Below are 22,934 nucleotides of genomic sequence, written 5' to 3' on the forward strand. Positions count from 1 at the left end.
TTTGGAATCCCGATAGTGTTTATTTCATTTATGCTGTTATGAGTTGCTACTTTGTAGTGGCTGGTGTTTGCCAGAATTAAGATACATCAGCCTATAGAGGATCTTGTGCTTAATGGAAATCATTAAAAAATATGATACAAGTAACTTCCTAAGTGCATTTATGCAATTGTAAGTAGATTGATATGACCTTCAGGCTTCAGTGTCCTCTGACTTGTTTTTAAATCTAATGTGTGTCAATTAGAAATTAAAAACAGTCTCTTACACTAAATTGTAATAGAAGAAGGTACAGTTGCAGGAAGCTGTTCAGTGTAGTTGTCCCAGGGGTGCAGCATCTCTTCACTTAATGCACTGATGGGACTAATTTGCAGTGGAACGTGGAAGTAAGAAATCTTTACAGTGTTTGACTTAAATACAGCCACGGTGCTGATGGTGTGGGTGCCCCACTGGGGAAGGCCCTGGTGCAGTAACGGGATCTGTGGGAGTGCTGGCAGGGAGAGATCACAGTGGAAACAGCGGCTCAGGTGTTGGGGACAAACACTGGAACATGAGTGGGTCTTTCTTAAGTTAAAAATATGTGTGTCTTGGCTGCAGAGCTTTCCCTGGAAGTGTTCAAATCCTGAGATGTAAATGCATGTTTTCTGCCTCTCTGTGTATATATGATAACACACCTTTCTGGTGGTTGTGTTTACTGTTATTTTATTGAAATGTGTTGTGTAGGCACATGTAACCAAATAATCTGCTCTGAGTAATAAATGCTGTGATAAAACACTCCCAATGCAACAGGAATTAAAAGAAGATTTTAATGTGGTTCATAAGTTTCTGTAGTGACTTAAATTTCTCGATGTTCGTTAATTTTAATGGAACTTAGGGATTAGTTCCCATCACTGTAGAATAATTAAAATCAAATATGGTGTTTCCTAATCCATAGCTTTAGATGTTTTACTCATGTGGCTGCAGTTGTTGATATTGTGTAGCCTAGTGACAAGCAGGAATTTTTTTGTGCCTTTATAAAAGAAAGTACCTGGAAACTATTAAACGTATGTAAACAGACAAAAAGATGCAACACTTATCTTCATGTAACTTTCCAAAATAACTGTCACTGCAGCATTTCTCTGATGGAAGAAAGCTCCATTCCATATGTGCTGATCTGGTCTGTGCAGGAGCTGTTGCAGGAGGCAACTTGAGTTTTTTGCTTCCCGCAGTTCCTGTGTCTCCTTGGCCCGGTTTTTCCTGTCTCGAGGCATTTCTTACATGTTAAAATGTAAGAAATGTAACATGTTTTGTTCCCAAGCAGATGATGAGCATCTTTGAGATGTACTTTACTATCTTTTTAAACTACCTGTTCTACCAGACTAAGGCAGGCAGTGTTTTCTCTGGGGTTATTTGGTGGTGTCCCATTCCATTTTCATTTTGTACTTTGTGTGTTTCAGCTTTCTGTTGTTGCTGTTTCACCATCTCCTCAGGGTAGGACAGTTCATTTTGGAAATTTTTAGTGGGCTGCCTTTAAGTTTCAGGTGGAATTCTCTTGGGTGTTCAGGTTTTATCGTCTTTTCCGGCCACAGACATGGACTGTAAATGAAAGGAAGCATGATGTTAAATCTGTTGGTGAGAGCAGGGCTGATAAATTTATTAAGTCTCATTATTTCTTCTAATAGGTGACCACCTGCCCTGATAATCTCTGCATCTGTTTCACTTGCTACAGCTACGGTTAAAGTTCAGTTTCCATGTGGATTTTGTACCCAGTATGACAATTTATTACTCAACATTGCTATTTCCTTTAATTAAATAACTATGCAGACCTTTTTCTTAGGTTCAGTTCAGGTTTTTTTCTCATTTGTTTTACTGGTTCCTCTTTTTCATCCCCCCCACTTGTATTTATACCAGTTTTCATTAACTTCTTGATATGTGTCCCCAGTTCTTGTCCTTACAGACTTGAGGAATTCTTGCTTTCTAGTTGTTTGTGGGTTTTGATTTCTGTTCTGAGCTCTGGTGGGCACCTCAACTACCAGTTACAAGCAGGTATACTAAAATGACAAGTATAGGTATGAAAAGCAGGCAGAAAGAATATAACGAGTTATAGTTAATATAATTAACTACTTAGGAAAACTTAATTTCTATTTTTTTAATATATAATTTTTACTATGATCTATTTAGACTCTGAGACTGGTCACTGTTTGCAGCTCAGGGAAGCCTTGGAATTTACTACAGAAAGTTTATCCCTGACACTTTGAGCTCAGTAATTCTGTAGGTGGTGGTGAATTCTGCACTAATTTGGGCATAGTGACCTGTATTCTGCTGCAGTAATTACACTCATTGCCTTTTAGTGTAATCTTTGTCCTTCAGTTAGGTGAGCAAAGAGTAATCTTGTTAATGAGCAGGGTGAGACAAGGAAAATGCTTTTGATTTGCTTGTGGCATCCCTGGCAGCCAGCAAATTGCTTCAGATAATGTGCTTTATTAAACAAGTACAGCCTTGCAGAAAATTTATTAGGCCAATGCAATTGGAGACCTATTTTCCCCTTCTGTTTCTAAATGTATTTCTTTATTGTTACAGATATTTCAAGACTTCCCTTGCCAGCAGGTAAGTCCTCTGCTTTCACTTATGTCTTGATGCGACAGCAGATAGCTTTTAAGGGCTTACTTGTGATACAGTCATGCTTTTATATAATCAGAATATCGGTTCTTATTGGCACTGTCATGGTACTTAGTCATGTGGGGATCTGAGGTTAAAACAAAACCTGTTGAGGTACAGATTTTTTTTCATTTAAATAGTATATTTTGACAAGGGGAGGAGGTAACTGAGGTGTATTTATAGGCAGTTGTTAAATGTGTGTGAGATGGTTAGTGCTTAAAGCGACTCAGACCTACGTGTGATGCAGCTCTCAGGGGAACAGATTAGGAACAGCCACAAATAGTATTAGTGGTGATTCAGAGGGACAATGTGCAAGGAAAGGAGGATGGAGGAGTTTATGGGTGGCAGGAATCTCCTCAGGTGGTAGTAGGGAAGGTGACACTGTTCACCTGGCTGGGGTCACAGGAGATTTGTGTCAGAGCTGGAAATACCCCCTGCTCTATTGGGCCCTGTCTCTCCTATCAGTGGTGTTTAAAAATTAAAAACAAACCCCCCCTAAACCAAAACCTAAAACCTGACAGTAAACCACACCAAAAGCACTGACCTCACAAAAAAACTCAACCTACCCCCTCAAAACAACCAACCAACCAAAAAACCTAAAAACCACTAACCTGATTATTTAAAAATAACATTTTTTTGTTTACTGTTTGTTACATTTGGTTTTTAACCAAGTACTGAACTTCATAAATGCATTCGTGCCATGGGCTCAACTTGTGCTGCAGAGCTCAGAGTGAGGATGCCTCCTGTTCCCTGGCAGATGGAATTTGTCCATCTCTTCAGTGCTTGCAATGTGAATTCTGGAATCCTGACTTAAGTGCTGGTTGGTTGAGGCATTGGATGTTCACTGTCAGACCTGCTGCCTTTTGTCCTTGCCCTCTGCCTCGTTGATTTTGCTCGTGGATCTTTATGTATTCTTTCATTTCTCCTTGCTGAGATGTAATCCCTGCTCTGAAGGTAGTTGCTCTTTACTGTTGGAATCAAGTGGCAATTTCATTTAAAAGCTTGATAGCTGATATGTTGTAGTCTTTCCACAAGAACTTTAGAGCAGCTCTTCTGAAAAAAAACCCCAATGTTTTCAAGAATCAACGAAGAGAACTCTAAATGTGTTTTCTTTTAGAAGAAAACTTCTAAACAAGTTTTCTCTTAAGGAAAGCATCTTTAAAATTGTTTTGAGTGCTGAGAGTGGTTGTCAGGCAGGCAAGTACTTATGGAAAATAATGGAAAAATAAGTACTCGATGTTTAGGTCAGGCTGATGGGAAGATAAGGATTGTTGTGGTTTTTTTCTCTGCTGCTTCTAGAACAAGGATGTGTGATGAAACTTTTTCTGAGTTTATATTTGGGACTTGAAGAGTTTGTCCAGTGTGAATCACAGTGAGATTATTCTTTTCAATTTGAATATGTGTGTGGGAGTGTCCTAATTGTACTTTTTAGCTGTGTCTTGGAAGTACTGATAGAGGGCAAAAGTTTGCCCAGGATTTTGAAATGGTGAGCTTTTCCCATGGCATGGCAGGAGGCCTTTATAGAGGATATAAAAGCTATACAACATGGCTTGCCTGTACCAGGGGTTTGGCAATTCCCACTGATAAAGGAACTAAGGAAACCTGTTTTAAAGACCTGCTTAAAATATTGTCAGAAGGGAAGGATGGAGTCTCTCAGGAATCTGACTTGTCTTTGTTATTACAATATTTTTATTAATGACTGTGGTGATGGACTTTCTGTGCCTCTATCTGACGGTAACACCAACATAAAATGAGTTACGAGCACGTTGAATGATGGGATTAAAATTCAAAAGAAATTTGAATAATAATAAATTGGAAAAACAGTCTGGATAAAAGATATAATGGAATGAAGATAAGGTTCTGCATTCAGATGGGAAGTTTTAATCATCAGAACTCGTCACTGCAATAAATAATGGCATTTTCTTATTTCAAGTTTGGAAGAACTTTATCTCTTTTTTCCTTGGTGCTGCTTTCAGCAGTGGACAATAGATGTCACTAGAAATGTTCTCACTTTGGCCACCTCATTTTAGTACTTAAAATTTTCATCACCATATGGGACAAGGGGGCTTTTGCAGTGTTTGAAGACTTTGCAGGAAGGAGGACGCTACTTGAAGTCGTCTTGACTGTAGTGTCTTGTTTGAGGTTGTGTTGCACGTAAATTTGGTACAGTCAGGGGTACACCAAGGTCACCCAGAACACTTATTTTCATAGCAAAACCTTCTTGTAAAGAAGGATTGTTTGTGGGCAGGTGAATGAGTAAGTTGATGAGGTTGTTGGTTAAATCATTACTCAGGAGTGTTATCCTGCATTAATCTGTGCCACTGCTTTGGGTAACTTGGGTTTTTACTACCTTGTCATGGAGGCCATGGAGATGAGCATAGAAAATTTTTGGAATGTGAACCAGGAAGGGCTTGGAGAGCAACTTGCTAAAATGCAGTTTCAAAGGTGGATAGAGAGCACAGTTCTCCTGTCTGTGTGTGAAGTTCTCTTGCAACCTGAGTGTGTTCACAGTATGCCTGGAGGCATGAAATACCAGTTTCCTTTGGTAAATGCAGTTAAACTTTCCCTGTTGACACTGTTGGGATTAGAAACAATCCCTCCTGGATTTTGTCACGTGTAATTTAAAACAGCTGTAGCATCTGTGTGATGTAGGTGACTTTTCTTCAGAGCTGGTCCTTTGTTCCTGACCCTGTAGTGCAAATATTCATCAAAGAATCAAGAAATCGTAAGGCAGCAAAAAGCTGTTTCAAAGAACTAGAGGAAAATAAAGACAAATATAAGAAATGAGCATATACTGGGTTTTGTTTAAAAATGGAACAAAAAATTCTCACAGAATGGATTCTTAGGTACAGATGTTTGTTCTTGATGATGCTCTCCTCCAGACAGAATTCGAGTGAAGTAAAATCTTGCTCTCTCTTAGCATAAGGTATAAAAAAATCAATAGGAAATAAGTGTTCCTTGTGTAGCTTAGTCCCAGATATGCAGCATGTTTGATACATGCTGTTTCTGTGTGCATTTTTTGATGTACAGTGTACAGTTTGGGTAAGCACCGTTCACACAGAATCATTGTTATCTTGAAATATTAAATGGTTTTGTAACTATTTTTAGTTCCAAGTGTCATTTAGGACAAAACAAAAAAGGAAGTTACACAACTTCAGCTCAACCTGAAGAAGGTCTTTCTGAATTTCAAGCCTGTCCTCATTCAGTCTGTTGTTGGTGTGCATGGCCCTGCTGCTTCCATAGGATGGGGCCTGCTCTGTCCGCTCCTCTGTCCACCTGATCCCTTAATGAATCCAAGTTCAGCTCCTGGCACCTTCCATGGGAGCACAGGGCCTCAGAACAACCTGCTGCTGCTTTTTTCTCTTACATCTTCCTTATCCTAAATCTACACCTGCCTGTGTGATGAACTCAAATGCAGCAGTTCCAGTTTCAAAAGCCCCAATGGCTTTGTGTACTTGCTAAGATGCTAAAAGTTGGAAAATGAAAAATCAGTTGAGGAATTACCAGAGTTGCAGTAGCAAGAATTGACAGAATTGAGGTTATGCAGAATTCTTAAAATAAATGTTCACATGTATTACTGAGGGTAATAAATTATGCAGTGATTATTCATGCAGCTGAGAATAAACTCAGTAACATGAGCTGTTGTTAATATCCCTGCTTAAAGAGGGGAAAAGGTAACCAACTCTGTAGTCAGAAGTAAAAAAAAAAAAAAAAGTACAAAATAGTAGCTTTTTGGTTTGTCAATTCAACTTTAAATAAGAATTAAACACAAGCTGCAGTAAGGCTGAAGAGTTCCTCTCATGTCAGAGTGCCCGGTGTGGTGCTTACGGGATTACACGAGGAAACCTGCACTTTTCCACTAAAAGCTGTATTTTCAGTAATCCCTTGAAAATCAGGAATTTTTTTCCTTCTAGGAATCTTTGCAAGTGCTGTTAAGAATTCTGATTTTTGTGCAGCCGTAAACTTAATTTTCATATATTTGTAAAGGCTTGGGTTGTAATGGTTTTATTTGCATGATGAGATATTCTTACAAGTGAGAGAGTAAAAGCATCTCTGTTTATGAAATAATACTGCTATCAAGTTAGAATAGCTGCCTGCTTACAGTTCAGAAGGTTTGAGAAGAATTTCCTTTTTTTGATGCAGATGTGCCCTGTAGTTTTAATTCTTTCACTACCACTACACCTGAGGCAGGTGCTATTTCTAGATTTCCAAATTCCATATCACAAAACTCCTATTACTACTGGGTGAGATTATTGCTGAAAAAAACTTAAATGTCACTTTGAGGAAGTTTCCCTTGCTATTTGTGTATTAAAGCCTTCTAATTTGATAGTTTTGTAGAGTAGTTTTAATAAGTTCATCATCTCTACCTCATAAAATGCATTTTCTCATTGTTGTAATACCTTTGATACTTGGAAAAACAATGTATTTATCCTTTTAGAAGCTATTGCTGTTGGATGTCTGAGGATTTTTTGTGTTGAGCGCTTGGGGAGGTGACAACTAAGGTCTTGACATTGAATCTTATCTGTTTGCAAGCCTTTCCAGTGAAACTTTCTGTGCTTATTTTGGCTGTGCTTTTGATGCCGCCCTCTTGCCTGTTCCCATCCATATTTTATAGCTAATGCCCACAAGGACAATAACAACAGCTTGGTTTGGTAAGAATAACGTTTTTATCAGTGAGGCTGACCTATGAAGTAGTGTTGAGATGATGAGATGTATTAAGCACCTCAAGAAATTGTAAGTTATCGAAATTTTAGTGTTTTTCCTTTGAAAAGTTGAGCTGGACAATTCAGAGAGTTTCCAGGTCATCTGACTGTCCATTTATTTAGTCCCTAACTTCATCAGTTTGTCTATTAGGATGTTGTCATGGGAGACAGTGTTGAAAGTCTTGCTGAAATTAAGAGAAATGACAACTCCTTGTCCACCAAGCTGGTACTTCCATCATAGAAGTCCATTAGGTTGTTCAGGCGTGTTTTCCCTTTCATACATCCCTGCTGACTACCCTTGATCACCTCCTTGTCCTTACTGTTTGTAAATGGCTTTCCAGGTCGTTTGTTCCATCACCTTGTCAGGAATGGAGTAAGAGTGACCAGCCCACAGCCATCCAGACACTCCCTTCTTGAAGACAGGAGTATTTGCTTTCTTCCAGCTGTCAGGAACGTCCCCCATTTGCCATGACTGCCTGCGAAATGGTTCATAGTTAAGAACCTTGCCCTGGCTGGAGGACATTGTTTTTCTGGGAGTGTGGGTAAGGATGGAGGAAAAAGGAGGAGATGGGGTAGAAAGAAAGAAGTTTTAAGGTAGATTATTGAGAGTAGTATTAAACAAAAAATTCAGGACATAAATCAGGAGTATTGGGAATGTAGTGGCACCCCTAATATCTGCTCTAGTCTGATGCTCAAAGAAGGTGAAATTTGATATACTGGTCACTCACTGGGACTATGACATGATGGGGGGGAAGGAGTGAGTTGAGGACTTGAAAAGCCCCTTGTTCCTATGAATGTTAACAGGCTGGATCAATAGTCTGATAGTTTAGAATAAACAAACAAATCAGCAGTTCACCACATTCCTCTATTGTTTCCTGTCTGGAGTTCTGACTCCCAAGGTTTTGGGGACACCCACACTGCTTACTTGTTCTTGCTTACTCCTGTGCAATCACCTCCAAGTGGAAGAATTTTAGCAGTCAGGGGTGCATCAAATAGAAATTGTATCACTTGAATAGATAGTGTCTAAGATTTTTTTTTCTTTGTTCTAATTAATCTCTATTTTAGGACAAATTGGAAATTTTTATCTGCTTCCTTAGAAATTAATATTAGACATGATGTCTTTAGGAATTATGCTGTTCAGAGGGGTAAGGAGACTTTTCCCAGGAAAAATTGTGCAACTTTTTGCAAGTACCAGAAAAAGATGTGGCTGCTCCACTCTGGATAACATGAAGTATCCTGATTTCCAGTGTTGTAGTCCAGCTTTGAATTAAGTCAACGGCACATATTCTTAATTCTTTTAGATAGTTCACTTCATTTTATTCCTAGTTTGAAAAGTTTGTTTTAGAAATAGTAAGATTATATATATATTTTCTCACTGAGGATGATGGAGAAGCAACTTGAGCTTCAGTGTCATGCAGGCACCTGGTGACACTCCTTAGCCAGGTTTCCCTGAAAGAGGTTTCTTAGTCTTCCATTTGAGAGATGAGTGATTTGTCTCATATAGTTAGGGGTGCAGGGAAAGGGGATCATCCAGTGCTTTACTTTAAACATATTAAGAGTTGGTGTTCTTCTTAAGGAAGAAAAAAAAAAAGGCAAGTTTTTGACAGAACTTTTGGACAAAACGTAAAAGAAGAAAACCCTGAAAATTCTATAGGGTTTGCTTTTTGGGGGAAGTGGACACTTAGGACAGAAACTATGGGATTCTACAGATTTTTGGCAGTAGAATATCAGAAGAATTGCAGCGGGACTTAGAACTCTGTACTACATGCTGTCACAAAATAAATAACTTGTGGTAATGTTTTGCTTGGAACAGATGCTTGTGTGCTGTTTACCTGTTTTGGTGTCAAAGGAATACAGAGGAACACACAATAAATATGTCCAGGACCTGGCAGCTCAGATTCCCAAGTGAAGGAAGTTCATTCCACTCTGTACACCCACATGCATGTTCTTGCTGGCAAACTGGCTGGTGGTGGTTGTGCAGAAACAGCTGAAGGGATGTTGATAAGGATTATTCAAACGATGTACTTGGAGACCTAGATTGGAATTTTGTCTGGACTCCACCAAGGTTGCAGAAATGGGACATGTTTGTAGAAATTTCAGAGGGATTTTTAGAGGGTATTTGGTAAGGGGTTAGGAACTGACAAGGTTGATTTTTACTTTTGTAGTAGCAAGGGTTTTTCTAGTTAATAGAAGGTTTTGTATAGGCAAGTTAGGGGGTGGGTATCTGCTAAGAGTGACTGGAGAATTCATCTGTCTCATTTTACAGGATAAAAAATAAATCCAGGAGCAGAGCCAGCCTCACAAATGGAGGGCAGTGAGCTACAATCAGGGCATCAGGTCATTGTGAAGGAGATTCTGTTGGTCCTTTACAGCACAGCCTTCAGTGGCAGTCACTGAAAGGGTCTTGTTCTGGTGCAGAATTACTTAAGGAAAAGATGAAATTTGGCAAACTGAAGAAACCAATAATTATGGTACCTAAATGTGTGTTCTTTACTCTGTTCTGCTGAGGCCCGTGATGCATTTTCACTCCGTTTCTCAACGACTGTTCCACAGAAAGTGCAGTTTCCATGAATTTCTGGGACCCCCCTGCTGTAGTGTCGGAGTGTGTTGGTGCCCAAGGTTTTCACAGCAAAAGCTGTGGAGTAAAGGAAGGGTGGGGATAACAGTGTTACTGAAAGCAAGAATCTGAAAATCAAGCTGGATCTTGTGTAGTTGGTTTATACAAAATGTTAGTGTGTGTTTTTGTTCTGCAAGACCTGGGCTGGGAGTGGCTTGGGATCTTCTCCCAAAATACACATGGGCTTGTTTGAAGAGTAACATCACGGACTGCAGTGAACCAAGAGGAAAAACACTGCACAGCTGAACTGTAATCAGCTACTTTGTTATAAGTTACGCCTAAAATGACCATAAATAAAGGATTATGTGATCTTTCCTTTAGTTTATTTTTACATCCTTGACAGCTCTTAATGTATAGCTCCACTGCTCAGCTTGTGTCTTAGCTCATAACTTATTTGTGCTGGGTTTGTTTGCTCAGCAGAAGACTGGAAAAAGGAAGTAGTAACAAAAATTGTGCATATTGTACCTATGGCTTCCTCCCCCATTCCCTTTTTTATTTGCAGAAGGTTAAGAACATATTTAAGAAGATATCCCATCACCTTATGGGTGTCTCCTTCAGGCAGATCAATAATCTGAATATAAAATCTGCAGAAGTTATTTTATCAGGTGTAAAGCTGATTTCTTCAGGTTTTCCTATGGAAGGGTCAAACGTACCAGCACTAACAAAGTCTGTTCTTTGTAGCAAGCACATTTTTTTTTTCTCAGGACTTCATTCTGACAAAGGGTCAGGATAACAGAAGTGGGGTGTTAAATGCCTGTGCTTCCATTAGTGGGCTGGAAGCACACTTGAGATGGATGTGAAACTTCTTAAGAAATTCTTAAATTGTTTAACTCTGGCACAAAGATGTTTTCCAGATTATATCTTCATTCACTAATTATTCCTCTAAGAAGATCCTTAAAACTAAAGTTTCTAGTTATTGTCCATTCAGATTACTTACTGGAGTGGTTTCACATGGTTTGATTTTTATTTTTTTTTTAATTATTATTTTTAAGGGGTTTTTTTCCCATGGTAATTTGTGAGAGTTATCTGTGATAACTGTTTCTGTGAAAGGCTTAATACAGAGAAATATTGGAACTGTATTTCCAGGATTAATAGAACTTATGTTGTGATTCAGATTGTCTTCAGATGTTTTAGTGGAGCAAACCTGAGGCTTTAGATAGAGAAGGGTGAGGGAGCCAAATGATACAGTGACACTTTAGAGGCAGTGACTGTGGTTGAGGTTCTGGAGACATCAGTAACTGAATTATTGAAATTTTTTTATATAGAACTTCCTAAAGTAGGGTTTTAAGTAGAAATTTTAAGGACAGTGATCAGGCTTTGTCTAATGACCTACATCCTTCCAAACTTGAGGGGATAAAGGAAGTCTGTCCTTCTAGCCTAAGGCAGAACTGACTTGAAGGTATTTAACCTATTAAAGTGGCAGTTTCACATCTTCTGCAATTTAAAAATTCTTACTATGCATTTATTTTGGGGTACTTGAACTTTCCTACTCCCATTTTAAGTTCACTACACTTGTTCTCCACGTCTGGGTGGTAGAACAAGGTTTATATTCTGCCTCTGGTTATGCAGTCACTGATTTTTATCCCAGTCTCATGTTCACTTAAAAGCTTTAGTACTAGAGTCTTGGTTGAAATGCATCAAATGGGATTGGGGAGAGCAGTACCAGAGGTTTTTTGGAAGCTGTGCTCTACAGCTCAGCACTGCACAGGAGATGAGCTCCTGGCCCTGTCAGATGCTGTTACGTGCTGACAGTGTTGTTCTTGTGATCTTTGGTAATGTAGGTCATTCAGGCTGCCATCAGAAAGTGGCTTTTTGATGTTTTGTTTACCGTTTGAAGACATAGGATACTTATTTAACATCCCTTAGATCTGAAGGAGGGCTGTGCCCAAACAGCTCTTTCCCAGCTGTATCAGTTGGTCTTGTACATCTTGGTCTTGCCTAGTTTAATTTTCATAACAGACTTCTTGCATGTCTTTCCAGCTTCGTCAAAGCACTGCCTTTCGTGCTGAAGTTTGTCCTCAAGTCAACGGGTGAAGTTTAGCACACTTAAAGCTCAGATGAGTTTGGAGCTACAGAGATGTTGTTGTATTGGTCTGCTCATCAATTTATGCATCAATTTATGCATTATAAAAGGTGGCATGAGCTGCCTTTGACACACCGAGTGCTGTTCCATCTTGTTTCACAGCTGGTTACCTAAACAAGCTTGAGCTGTATTTGGTGGTGAACTCCTGGAAGCCTTTTTTTTAAACTAAGCAACATGTTCTTGTGTTCTCTGAGCTCTTTGATACCTCTCTGCAGGCATTTTCATAGGTAAACAGAACTTGTTCAGCAGAACTGTGCTGCCTTGTGTAATTGGAGGAGCAAATGAGGCTATTTAGGGTGGTGGATTTTGCATGGAATAAAAGGTTTTGTGTTAGCTGAAGATGACCTTTCATTCCCTGTAACAGCATAAAATGACTGCCTGAGAAGCTGCTCCTTGAAAGTTTATTGCTGTTCTCATAAAGCAGTGATACAGGTTAAAGCCCCTGTAAATGGAATGTCCTTTCTTGGTACAAAAATAGGGAAAGAGGTTGATTAAAGTGAATAAGAATTGAATTTTCTGTGTTTTGGAGGCTCAGCGATACCTGGCCTCTACTGGTGGTTCTCCTAAACAAAACATCAAACTGTTTTTTGGAATTTTTCAATCCAAATTATGCTAACTGGAGAGGGAAGGGGGGATTTGTGTCTGTTTTACAGTATTTTCTTATTTTTCTAAAATACACTGGTCTTTGCTTGATAGCTCAGGCACAGAATTTGCTTGGTTATTAGAGCAGTCTTAATGTTTGTACTGTGCAACTTTAAAAAGATGTTTTGTAAAAAATTAATAATTAATTTTTAATTTTCTGTTTTCTTAGACTTGGAGGTTATCAGCACTGGCTTGTAGATTTGTTCTGCAACACTGGAACTTTAAACTTAAATAGCTATTTGCTTGAGCCTATAAGAGTTTGTTTACACATAGGGGATTTATGCTACGCTCATCCTTCACTAAGAAGTACAACGTGAACTGTTCCACCAGTGTGTTTATATATACGTATAAATGGAATAATGTTGCATTACTATGAGCTCATGGATTATTTTTTTATTCAGTTTGTAATTGCATTTAATGATTTGAAAGTCTGAGGAATTTCTAATGTTTTATTTGTGGTTTAGGTAACACCGGGAATCAGATACAACTCATGTTAATCAGGTACAACTTTATGCTAAAAAGATGTTGGCAGCTATAAGTTTTTTGGTAAACTGTTGCTCTAACTTTGTATTTAGCATATGGAGGAGAAGCAGGACAAGAGAGATGTGTCCAGGCTGCACCATTTCTGATAAATTAATTGTATCCTCTGTGGCTGCAGTTTTCTCAGTTTCTTTCCTGTAACTGGTATTGGATGAGCAAGAAAGCAGCCCAGATGTGAACAGACACTAAAGAGACTTGCTGACCCATAAGCAACTTCATTTTCCTATATCCCTTTTAGCAGATGTGACTAGTTATTTCTAGGTTACTCTTGAATTAATAAAGATGGATTTTAAGAAAAGTCAACTGATCCACTCATGGATCCCTTCCACCGATCAAAAGTAATCCCCTCAGAATGCATTTTCTTTAAACAGCATCAAAGGGTTGAGGTCCTCCCCCTTCAGATACCTTCTACTGTGTTCACCTCATAAATGGAAGGTTTTCCCCATAAATAAAGGAAGTTTTATAAGGTCAAGAAAGGTTCTGGTGACCATTTGGATTGCTTTGTCTCACTTCTTCTCCAGTCATCCCTGATCCTCCACGTCGGAAAAGGCTGAAGAGAAGCAGTGCAAACTGGTGCACACAGTGAACCTGTGGCAGAGCAAAAGTATCAGATTTTATTTTGCAGTAAGATGAGGAATAGCATGTGTAGAGATCACTTTTCTTCCTCTTTTCACCTCTTCTTTCCAGGTCTCCATGAAGCAGATTTTAATTATAAGCACTGGAATTGTGAAGTAACTTCTCAAAGATGTCTTGAGGATAGCAGTGGTTTTGTTGGTTGGGTTTTTCTGTAAATAGCCTAGAACATGAAGAGACAGAAGACTGGAATCAGTGCCCTAAGGAAGGAGCAATTTTAAACCACTCTAAGCTTTCATGGTGTTGACTTTATCCTTCTCTACAGTAAAGCCTTCAAAAAATAAATGGAAGGAAGTGGGAGAATATGAGCGGGTGAGTCCACCCACAAGGAAATCTGCTACAACTTTCATGCCTGAAAACTAATACAACCCATATGGGTTTAAGAAATGACTAGTCTTTATTTATGAAATAATAAAAATAAAGTGAACTTAGTGGTCCTTCTAACATCTGTTGTCTCAACAGCAGGGGCTGGGAGGCTGCGTTGCTGTCTGCTCTGCTGCACAGCATCAGGAGATCCCTCGGGAAGGGGAGGTATGGGAAACTTCATTAACACTGCATTCCTCCTGCTCTCTCCCAACATCCTGCTCTGTTTTGTTCCCCACCTCATTACTACCAATAGGTTAAGATTTGGAAAGAAAACCAGTGAATTCTGACCACTACTATTTTAAAATGTAGCTCAGAGGATACTACGGCTGAATAGGTGACCGTGGTCCAGAAGGTGATGAAGTGTCGCTTTAAAACTCTGCACTTTTTGGCTATACCCAAGATGTATCCTACTATACAATTCACCAGTTGGAGGAAGATAACAGTAAATTCAGTATTGGACTGAATTTTTTGACAGAAGAATGTCCTATGCAGAGCTCCTCAGCAGTTTATAGTCTAGAATGGGCTTACGTAAGTCATCTCTGCTTTTTGAGACTTCGAGAGAAAAATGTCCTAATCTAGTCTAGAGCATGGAATTAGAGTTTGTCTGTATTGCAAACAGTCAAATGAACTCATGGAAGTGATGCTGCTTCTCAGCTGTGCTGAATTATTTCTGTTGAAGGACTGGACTTGGATTTTGACACTCAAAGTAGTGTGTCATTTTTCTTTCAGTTTTGTCTGTTGAAATGCTCATACTTAAATAAGAAGGACCATCTCTGGTGGCAGCAGAATGATGACTGAGCTTCTTGGGTGTTCAGAGACCCTTGGAGGACATGAAACCCATCACTCTTGTTCTCCTTCAGGAGAAAAGTGTGCCAGAGAAGATGTGGATGAAAGGGCAAGAGCTTGGTAGTGGTCAAGGATGATAAATTTAGAGACCAGGTAATCAAAGGTAGATTTACAAGACAGCCTTAGCAAACCTGAGCTCAGAGTAGGGCAGACTTCAGGAACCATAATTTGAGGTTTGATGTAATGGTGATGAACCATTTTTCAGCAGTTCCTGTGAACAAAGATGATGTTTGTTTGACTCTTGCTAAAGGGAAACTTAGGGCAGATCATCTTTTCCACTCTTAAATATTATGCACAAACTCACAAAATAACAATAGTAATTAACAAAAAACACATAAAAAAACAAACTTGAGAAAATGAAGAGGAACAAAGATTACAGTGCAGTTTCAGTGCCTGGAGAGGGTGTTTGCAAAATTCTGGATACTAACACGGAAAAGCAAATTAATTAGGATGCAGAAGATTGTCACACGATCAATAAACATGTTTTAATTTTTAGTACACTCATCAGGCACTCTCACCTTTACAGGCTGTTCTGCAGTTGTCTCAGTAAAAAGCATTTGTGGCTTTACCAAAAAAAAAAAATAATCCACTTGTCCTGAGGGTATCTTTGGTTTGGAAACTTTTATCTTTATTAGCAAGATGAATATAATAAATTTTTTCCGTTTCCTACATGAATATGCAGATCTCCTTCAAAACAATGCATTTGTTCTTCACCTTCTAGTAACTATTTGAGGGATAAACAGTAGCTGTGAAGTGACTAAGACTATGAATTATGGAGTCCAAAATAATAATAATCATAGAATGGTTTGGGTTGGAAGGCACCTTCGAGATCATCTCGTTCCAACCGCATTGCCAGGGGCAGTGACACCTTCCACTAGACCATGTTGTTCCAAGCCCCATCCAACCTGGCCTTGGACACTTCCAGGGTTGGAGCAGCCACAGCTTCTCTGGGCAACCTGTGCCAGGGCCTCACTACCCTCACAGGGAAGAATTTCTTCCTAATATCTAATCTAAATGTACTCTATTTCATTCCAGAGCCATTCCCCCTTGTCCTATCACGCTATGCCCTTGTGGAATGTCCCTCTCCAGCTCTCTTGTAGCCGCTTTAGGTACTGGAAAGTCTGAAGTCTCCCTGGAGCCTTATCTTCTCCAGCCTGAACAACCCCAGCTCTCTCAGCCTTTCCTCACAGGAGAGGTGCCCCAGCCCTCATGCTGATGCAGTTGCTGTGCTCTAGGCTGGAGCTCTTGGGGTTTGTTAGAACAAGTGAATGGGCTGCTCTCCTCTCTCTTGGAGGAGCTCTGTTGCTGGTGTGTTCATCTGCTGAACAGGTGTTGCAGGAGAGGAACTGAAAGCAGATCTCTGTTCTGCTGTCCAACACTGCTCTGGTACAGCTCTGACTGCTTTCTTCACACTTTCCAAATACTGAATTCAGTTTGGTTTTTCAGGGCAGTGGAACTCGGACAAGTGTTCTGTGTTTGGCTCTGTCCTGGTCCCCTTCTCCAACTCGCCTGCCAGTTCGATGGAAATTTGATGAATAGTGATATGAGCTGATGTGAAAATAATCAGTTGAATAGCAGAGAGATCCTAATGATGCCGTTCACTGAGGGAGAAACCCTGGTTGGCTCTGTGCTGATGACGTCTCTAGGACACCCCCCAGGAGCTCAGGCTCTGCGCACAACCCTAGAGAAAGCCAGGCTTTGCCAGTTTGTCTGACAGGCGGTTTAGATCTTTTATTTTTGTGTGGATAAGCTTGCGTGGAAAAAATTAGACAACCTTTTATGTGCCTCCCAGTTGTACAAAACTGTTGTTTAACCCTTTGTTCCCCAAAGCTTTGTGATTTTTGCAGGTGACTTCACTATGAGACAGGATCAGTGCTGCAGACAGAATTAAAACAAAAACTAAATGCCTTGATACAATTCAGAAAAAGCTTCTGACTTCCCCCACACACACACTTTACAAAACCTGATGCTGATTTCAATAGTCTTTAAAACCAGGCTGAAATTGAGCAACCAAAATCGTAGTCACAGCAGAAAAGTCTTAACTTGAATTTCCTTGAGGCAAAATGCCATTTCTTCACTGAGGACCTTGGCCTGTCTGTTGTTTCTGGGGTCATCTGAGCTTTTTTTTCTGGTTACAGTGTGTATTTTGGGAAAATAGCCAGTGGTTCTGTGTGTTCTTAGTGGAAATAGATGCATTATATTTTTTAAATAAATATTATTTTGGAATTATCTTTGATAGGTGTTAACACCATTGCTTACTCAGTGACTACTGTGCAGATACTATCAATGTGTGTCAGCAATATGGATCTTGCACAACAAAAACTAACGTTCCCGTTTCACAGTCCTAATTTCTGACAGATGTTTCTTACCTCAGTAAATGGTATAATCTGATGGGCATGACTTAAAACAGATTATTTTACATAAATGCTACTCAGATACCTACTTGATGAGCCGTATTTACGAAATGTTGTAAATACTTGATATTAAGTGTACTGGAGACATATTTAACTTTTCAAGTTTTTTTTTTTTACTTTGTGCCTTGTCTCCTGCTCTAGCCCTGCCCCCCTTCCTTCCTGCAACTTGGAATTTTGGGGTTTCTGATTATCTTCAGAACACAGATTTGATGCTTTTGGCCTTTTTTTTTTTTTCCAGAAAAATTATGTTATTTGAAAGAAGAGAATGAGCATATGTCTACAGGGTGCCTCTAATAGAAACAGTTCTGAATTAAGAAATTAAATATTTTTTTTAAATCTTAGCATCAAGGAAGCACCTGGCTTATGTGAAAAAATAAATAGAGTGTAAAATGCTGGATAGCCTCTAAAATTGAATAAAAAAATCTCTCATGCTATGAAGTACTGTGTTTTCACCTTCATTTTGTAGCCTAATACAACAAGAAGAAAGTATGTCCTTGAGGAGAATAATGCTAATACTGGTATTATATGAGCAGGCAGTTTCTCTTGACACTTGGATTGATAATCTGTATTAGCCTCATCTGTTAAAAGTGTAAAGAAAAATGTGAGTCCACACATTCTGTTTATTAAACTCTCCTTGGTAATGCACTTACCAGTTGATATTTAAAGGGTTTTGTTTTCATGAATAAAATTTTAATTTAGACCTTCCCCTTTTTACTTCTGGATTTTTGTAGCAGCTTTTCTACAAACCACTTTGTTTTTATGGAAGAAACACATTTTTTTAATATATTTTACACTCTAGAGCACAGATCAAACCAACTTAAGGAAAACTGAAGAAGTATCTGTGGCTTTCCTTTTTCTGAGGAAACAAGTCTGACTTGCTCAAGGTCACCAAGGAAAGCCCATGGCAGAGCTGGATGTGTAAAAGCAGCTTTCCTGCCCTGTGAGCTGCAGAACCAGAAGGGCACCGAGCCCGTCTGTGCCTCTTCTGTACCCACACAAATACAATAACTGGTATTTTAAATATTATTGTAGCATGTTTTGCTTTATTACTGAAGGTAAATACAATCGACCTTGTCCCTGAAAGTGTTTGTCTGTCTGTGTAGCACTGAAGGGCTTTGAAAACTTTATGGTGGGGGGAGGAAGGCACCCAGGCATGTCTTCAGTTCCCTTTGGCTTTCTCCAGCCCCAGAAAGAGCTTTGTGCCTGAGCAGTGATGCAGAACATCTGATGGGCCTGGTTGTGGCCTAATCTCTCTCTCTCTCTCTCTCTTTTTTTTTTTCAGTGAATATTTTTTCTCCTCTAAATAGAGAAGACAATACTTAAATGCAGTTGCTGCTTTGTTGTTTTTGGGGTTTTTTTAATCAAAAATTTTGACGTACACCACTAATTCTGCATAGCCAGTGTATTGAGAAATGAGATGGCAGCAAAGAATGGTAATTAAACATATGCTGTAGACGAGTGCGTGCTGCTACAAGTAGGCAGATAGGTTGAGTTGAAGGCTGCTGGCTTTAGATTAATTCCCTTTTGGTGCTAGTCTTGGATAAGCCTTACGCCTTACTGCTGAGGGCTGGGAGTGAGAAGAGATTACAGTGGAATATATAAAGAGCTTTAATGATCAGTGTGAGTCTTGTTCCTGTTGAATTATTATTAATATGTATTTTAGCTAATTCAAGTTATTTATAATTTTTGTGAAATGTTTGCTGGATGTAAAAGGGATTTTTTTTTTTTTTTTTTAAATTCCGTATACACATTCTGCCTGGATGTGTGTTTATAAACACAGGCTTTTTCAACGTTTACACTCACGATTTTAAAAGAAAAACGGTTGTAAGCAGTTTTTGATGTTAGGTACTGCAAAGTTAAGAAGAAACAAAGGCCGTGCACCATCTGGGGTGTATGTTTGAGGTGACCTTTGCCTTCTGATGAGATAAAGAAACCCTGGGTTTAGAGCGGGGCTGGATGCGGCACCGAGTAACCCCTGGGCGTGGGCTGTGATATTCGCTGTTTAAGGCAAAGCATCACCACCAGCTTTCTTCCGTCAATGACTCCTGTGGAGTGGGGCAGGTGGTGATGGAGGGCGTGACCCCAATTCCTGCTGAAGTTTAGGGAAGTTCCCGTGCGGTTATAGGGAAGTTCTCCTGTGCTTTCACGGTGTCTGGAGTTGTGTCAGTAAGCGGAGATCAAAAACGTATAAAAGCGATGGCAGAACGCGGGTTTTGGGGAGTAAGGGGCTGTTAGGGGGTGGCCGGTGTGCCGCCGGGTCAGGCGGGATTTCCAGCCCTGCCTTTCCGCAGCGGGTGAACCGGAGGCTGCCGGGCGCGGGCAGCAGACGGGGATTAGCATATTAATAGGCGCTGGGTAATCGCCTCCCGCCCCTGCCCGCCCTCCTCCGCAGGGCTCACTCCGCCTCGGCACCGCACCCGGGGAGGAGGAAGAGGAGGAGGAGGAGGAGGAGGAGGAGGATGCTCCGGGGCGGGGGAGGATGAGGCAGCGGGGCAGCATCCCCGCTCCGGAGCGCGGCGGTGCCCCGGGCGGGCTGCGGGACCGCGCTCCCCCCGCAGCCGGGTGAGGCCGCAGGGCTGGGGCTCCCTCCTCCTCTCCTGGGGCTCCCTCCCCGCCGGGGGATCCGGCACGTCCAGGCGGCTCCGGGAGCGGTGAATCGGGACATTGTGTGCCGGGGCTGGCCGGGATATCGGGCACGGTCCGTGTATGTGGCTGCTGGAGGTGGCCGGGCAGCAGCCCCCGAGGCGGGCAGGTGCGGGCTGCATGGAGAAGAGCGGCTGCAGCCCCTTCCCGATGTGCTGGGCGAAAGGTACGCGGCTTTTATTTATATACAAGTGTTTATTCATTTGATGTATAAATATATGTATATTTATTTCCCCCCTCTTAATGTAACGTTTTACCACCTGTGGTTCTGTAGGTTTTTCCTTAGCAGAAAGCGAAGCTAGGAAATAAAATATTCTGGTCATGCGCTTGCAGTGCGGAGCTGCCCCTCCGCAGGAGCTGCTTCACCTGACAGCTGGGATGCTTTGGGGTTGGTTTTTCCCCACCCCACCCCTTCTGCCTTTGAGAATGATTTGAAATGAAAGAGCGCTTGAGCTGTTTGGTTTGTACTTGCACTGATGTGATGATCTGACGGCTTTGTTTGTGATCTTTGTATGTTTGAAGCCACTGCGAGGGTGATTCTGCTTTTCACTCACCTTTTGGAAGAAGTAGTTTTTCAAGTGTCTGAGCGTAGGCAGCGTTTGCAGTGGAAGAATAACGTCTTTTTACTTGATGTCTCGGAAGTTGCCACCCCTATTATCCACCCCCCAAACCAGAGACAATAAGTAGCCACAGAGCATGCATTTATTACAATGAGAGGGTTGGACTTGAAATTGAGGCTTAACAATAGTTAGATGGACATGGGAAACTCACTCACGTGATAATCTTAACTGGCACCCCGAGACATTAATATTTTCCGTATTATAATCTAGGAGGTATTTGTATATTGGAGTTGTGGGTGTGAGTATACAGGGATTAAGCTCCAAATTCTGTTAGTAGCCAAAGAATCAAGTCTTCCTTAGATGGAAAACAACTAAAAGGTTGAGTGTTGCTGGTCGTAAGCATAACTTTCCTCGTGCTTGCTTTCATTTCAGTGTACTTTCTTTTTTGGAAGAGAAGCTGGCAGTGAAGTATTGCGTCACTGTAATCTTGGAGCACAGACAGGCTGTTACTTCAGAAGTTCAGGGCAAATGTATCTGAACTAAGGATTTGGTAGGCAGAGCTGATGATTAGTTGTCTTGGAAAAAAATAACGTTAAGTTTATTTAGAATTTTTATTGTTTCGTCATTTGGAGGACACACGAAGGAGCATTTAACACTGTCTTTGTCTTGCCTGCTTGCTGCACCTTGCTGAACTCAGCTAAGCTAGTATTTGCCACACATAGACGTATTATAGTAGCACACAGGAGAAATAACTTAGGAATGGGAGAACTTGGAACACCACACCCTAGTAATGTCTCACAAAGTACAGAACCTGTCAACTCTCGGGGGAGTAATAGTTAATAAACAGTGAGTAACAGTAGCTGGAAACAAAGCTAAAACAGAGTGTGCTTTGTGCTTTGCTTTTAGTAAAACTTGTTTACCGTGAAGGGATAATAACAATGCCAGATCCTGTGTGTCATAAATTGGAAAACAAAAGTATTAGATGAAATTTGGATTTGTCTCCTCAGAGTATTGTGAGGGTCAGGATGAAGGTACCTCTCAGAGAGTAACTTCTAAAAGCAGGGAACAAAAATCTTCTATAAGCAAAATCAAGTAGTTGCCATCTGTTGTTAAGGCTGGTTAGTATTGGGGTATCAGTTTTCCCCCTCTTGCTCCAGCCCCAGACGATGCCACAGCAGGGCTGGGGATGGCTGCCTTGGGCCACGATAAAAGGTATCGATTCCCCCCCACCCACTCCAGCAACTAAAATGAATGAAAAATAATCCCTGTCTTCCCCTGGTCACCTGTGTTCTCAGAACCCAGCTTCAGGGGAGATTGCCTATCCAGCCTCCTGTGCCCTGAAATACGGAGAGCAGCCCTGTAATCTCTCTTTATTCCTGTTGGGGGGAGAAGGGGGACACCAGGAGTTGCATAAGAGGACAAAGGCACCAGCGTCTTTGTGGCTGTCAATTGTAATGATTTCTAGAATAAGCTACATCTCAGGCTCCCCAAAAAATAGGACAGATGAGAAATAGCTTGAGCTATATTTGTCATTGAATGGTGGCCATGCCTTAGTCGATGATTACTCTGTGTACTGTTCACCGGCTTAACCTTAGGGAAATGAGACGGATCTGGCCTACTTTGATAAGGGCTGTGAGATATCTGCAGTCAAAGAAAGGTAATATATTAATGAGAGAAACATTTAGTTGGATATCTTTATGTTGGCTCTTTGGTTTTTTTGTTAAGGCTTCAGGTTACCTGCAGCAAAACCTGATAAAACTTCTAAAAGTATTTTATAACGTCTTAAAATGTGATCTTAATGTGTATGTTCTGTTATCCATAACTTCTTTCTAAGTGATCTGTTCTCTTTTGAATGGGACAGATTAAGCTTTCTCTGTATCAGGTGTGATCTCAGCAAACGTTTGTTCTCTGAAAAATGCTTTGAAATATTTCAGTGAGTCTGTGTTCATACAGAGCTTCTATTTTTTTTTTAGCATTCTTAAATCTAAAATCGTCAAATCTTCTTAGCGATAGCGCTGGATGACCTAATTGCAGCCAATTCTGTGGCTCTGTCTGTAGGACTACATCAAAGAATACGATCTTTGCTTGATTTATAAAGTACTTGCATAGTCTGTGTTGACAGGTTTTTACCTCCTCTTCACGCGGAACTCCAGTCTAAGCAGTGTTACTGAATTCAGTAATTTAGTCTGGATCTGCACACTCCAGATTTCAGGGTATTTCCATGGGTGAATGAAGGGAAAGTTCGTGTTTTGTTAC

At 40.5% G+C, this 22,934-nt stretch overlaps 1 protein-coding gene across 15 annotated transcripts in view; it reads left to right on the forward strand.

Annotated features, from left to right (window-relative positions):
- PTK2 (protein tyrosine kinase 2) overlaps positions 1 to 22,934 on the forward strand; it is a 190,753-nt gene that overhangs the window by 38,451 nt on the left and 129,368 nt on the right. For 5 of the 15 annotated variants that reach the window (XM_017818285.1, XM_017818287.1, XM_017818288.1 and 2 more), the window contains exon 1: positions 20,079 to 20,284. In XM_017818285.1, coding sequence (XP_017673774.1) covers positions 20,182 to 20,284 — 103 coding nt within the window. In that variant the 5' untranslated portion in view covers positions 20,079 to 20,181. Of the gene's footprint in view, positions 1 to 2,553; positions 2,581 to 20,077; positions 20,285 to 22,934 lie in introns of those variants that run through there. The other 10 variants (XM_017818282.1, XM_017818284.1, XM_017818283.1 and 7 more) reach the window with 4 other exon arrangements.

Source organism: Lepidothrix coronata, unplaced genomic scaffold, assembly GCF_001604755.1.
Source record: "Lepidothrix coronata isolate B3197 unplaced genomic scaffold, Lepidothrix_coronata-1.0 Scaffold67, whole genome shotgun sequence".
In the NCBI taxonomy this organism is placed as follows: Eukaryota; Metazoa; Chordata; class Aves; order Passeriformes; family Pipridae; genus Lepidothrix; species Lepidothrix coronata.